Here is a 2,229-nt window from a genome sequence, read left to right on the forward strand (position 1 = left end):
AAAACATTCTAGAAGTACTATTCATTTACTAGTTTTATTATTATTATTTTTCAGTTTTTGGTTCCTATTCGTGGTTCGTTAGGAAAAAAAAAATATTTTCCCGACGGAAACTTCGCTCCGCGCTCCGTCGTAGCGAGCGTAGACGGTGCTACGAAAATTGATGGTATTGGTTTACAATTAATGAGGTAAATTGATTTAAATATTAAATCGATTGACAGTGTAATCTAATAACATATTTTACCTACTATTGTGGTAATTTGTCGCAAATAAATGCGGGAAACCACTCACAAATCATTACGGTATTTGTGTGAAAAAGGCTACTCGTTTTAGGAGACACCACTGTAGCAAGGATAAATTATTTTAAACTTTAGTCATACTATGCAAAAAGAACATTTATTTTATGTATCGTTCGGAAAAATAAACCCATAAATTTTAAAATACCAGCGTCACTATCTAAGAATCTCACTCGAACCAAAACTTACTTTCGGAGCCAAAGAACGGCTACAACTTTACTCGTACATAGAAACTGAGAATGAAATTCATCGCTACACAAGTACACATTCAAGCTAACGCACTTATGATTATTCCATGTTTTTGTCGTTGGGAGCTGCGGTATTATTAGCGGCGCTGGCTCGCGGGCCGGGCCGAGGGGCGAGGAGGGGCGAGGGGGGCGGCTGCGCAGGGCGGGCCCGCGCCGGCCGCGCCCGCCGTCCAATCCGCGCCCGGTGGAGGGGCGCCCGGGCCCCCGGCTTCTATTTACTCTTTCAATCAGTGCGAGTGTTTGCCCCTGGCCGGCGTGCACGCGCGGGTGATGCGCTAGCCATGATCTCGCAGAAGCTCTCGTACGGCGACGTGCCGACGTCCGCGTCGCTGTCCTCGCTGTCGCCCGGGCTCGCGCCGCCCTACGTCAACGGCATGGGCTGCATGCCGGCGCAGCCCTACCCCAACCTGTACGCCAACAACATGGTCGCCGGCGGCTCCTGCATGGGCTCGCCCGGCCTGGGCTACTCGCCGCCCAGCACCATGGCGTCCTGCATGGGCGGCGGCGGCGCCGTGCCCTACGGCTCGCTGCCGCGCGAGCAGGAGGCCGCCTCGCCCACCTCGGCGCTGCAGCGCGCGCGCAACGACAAGACCTACCGCCGCTCCTACACGCACGCCAAGCCGCCCTACTCCTACATCAGCCTCATCACCATGGCCATCCAGAACAGCTCCACGCGCATGCTCACGCTCTCCGAGATCTACCAGTTCATCATGGACCTGTTCCCGTTCTACCGACAGAACCAGCAGCGCTGGCAGAACTCGATCCGGCACTCGCTGTCGTTCAACGACTGCTTCGTGAAGGTGCCGCGGACGCCGGACAAGCCGGGCAAGGGCTCGTTCTGGACGCTGCACCCGGACAGCGGGAACATGTTCGAGAACGGCTGCTTCCTGCGGCGGCAGAAGCGGTTCAAGGACGAGAAGAAGGAGACGATCCGGCAGGCGCAGAAGGCGGCGCACGGGCACGGGCACGGGCACGACAAGCGCGCCGAGCACGGCCACGAGAAGGCGCCGGCGCCGGGCGAGGACAAGGAGATGCGCGACGAGCTGCTGGCCCAACTGCACGCGGCGCCGGAGCTGTGCCTGCCCGAGCACACGCCGCTGGCGCTGGAGCACTACGCGCAGCTGAAGCAGGAGCCCACGGGCTACGCGCCGCCGCCGCACCCCTTCAGCATCACGCGCCTGCTGCCCGGCGCCGACTCCAAGTCCGAGCTGAAGATGTACGACGTGAACTACGGCTACGGGCACGCGCCGGCCGACAACTACTACCAGTCGCCGCTGTACCACCACCACCACGCGCACGCGCAGCCGCCCTTGTGACAGTACCCGCTGGCCTAGGCGCGCCGCGCGCCCTGGCCCGCGCCCGACCACCCCGCGCCCTAGTAAGTCACAGACAATCAGAAATCTCATACCGATATTGAAGTGAGCTCGTGTTCTGGTGATAACTCGCCCCATGTACATTTGTGTAAATATTTAGGACGACTGTCCATACTGTGTGCGTTTTATTAGTAGGTAGATGTTTAGTGCACGGACGCCGTGGGGCGAGCGGCCTCTGGCCTGAAGTTTGGACTTTTGCGGAAGTGTCCTTTGTGGTCTCTGCGTGAGTTACGTGTGCCGACCCTTAGAGCGTCGCAGTATGGTAAAACAAAAGTTAAACTGACCATTTTGATGTATGAGAGAGCTTACGCCCGC

General features: G+C 57.3%; 1 protein-coding gene across 1 annotated transcript; it reads left to right on the top strand.

The window, feature by feature from the left end:
• The first annotated feature begins 750 nt into the window (after positions 1-750).
• On the top strand, positions 751-1,970 carry fkh (fork head box protein). The gene has a single exon (XM_028304388.1). It carries the CDS (start codon positions 823-825, stop codon positions 1,855-1,857), a length of 1,035 nt encoding a protein of 344 aa, XP_028160189.1. The 5' UTR covers positions 751-822; the 3' UTR covers positions 1,858-1,970.
• Positions 1,971-2,229: the final 259 nt, after the last annotated feature.

The sequence above is a fragment of the Ostrinia furnacalis genome, unplaced genomic scaffold, assembly GCF_004193835.3.
Source record: "Ostrinia furnacalis isolate ACB-3 unplaced genomic scaffold, ASM419383v2 OfSCF1431, whole genome shotgun sequence".
NCBI classification, from domain to species: Eukaryota; Metazoa; Arthropoda; class Insecta; order Lepidoptera; family Crambidae; genus Ostrinia; species Ostrinia furnacalis.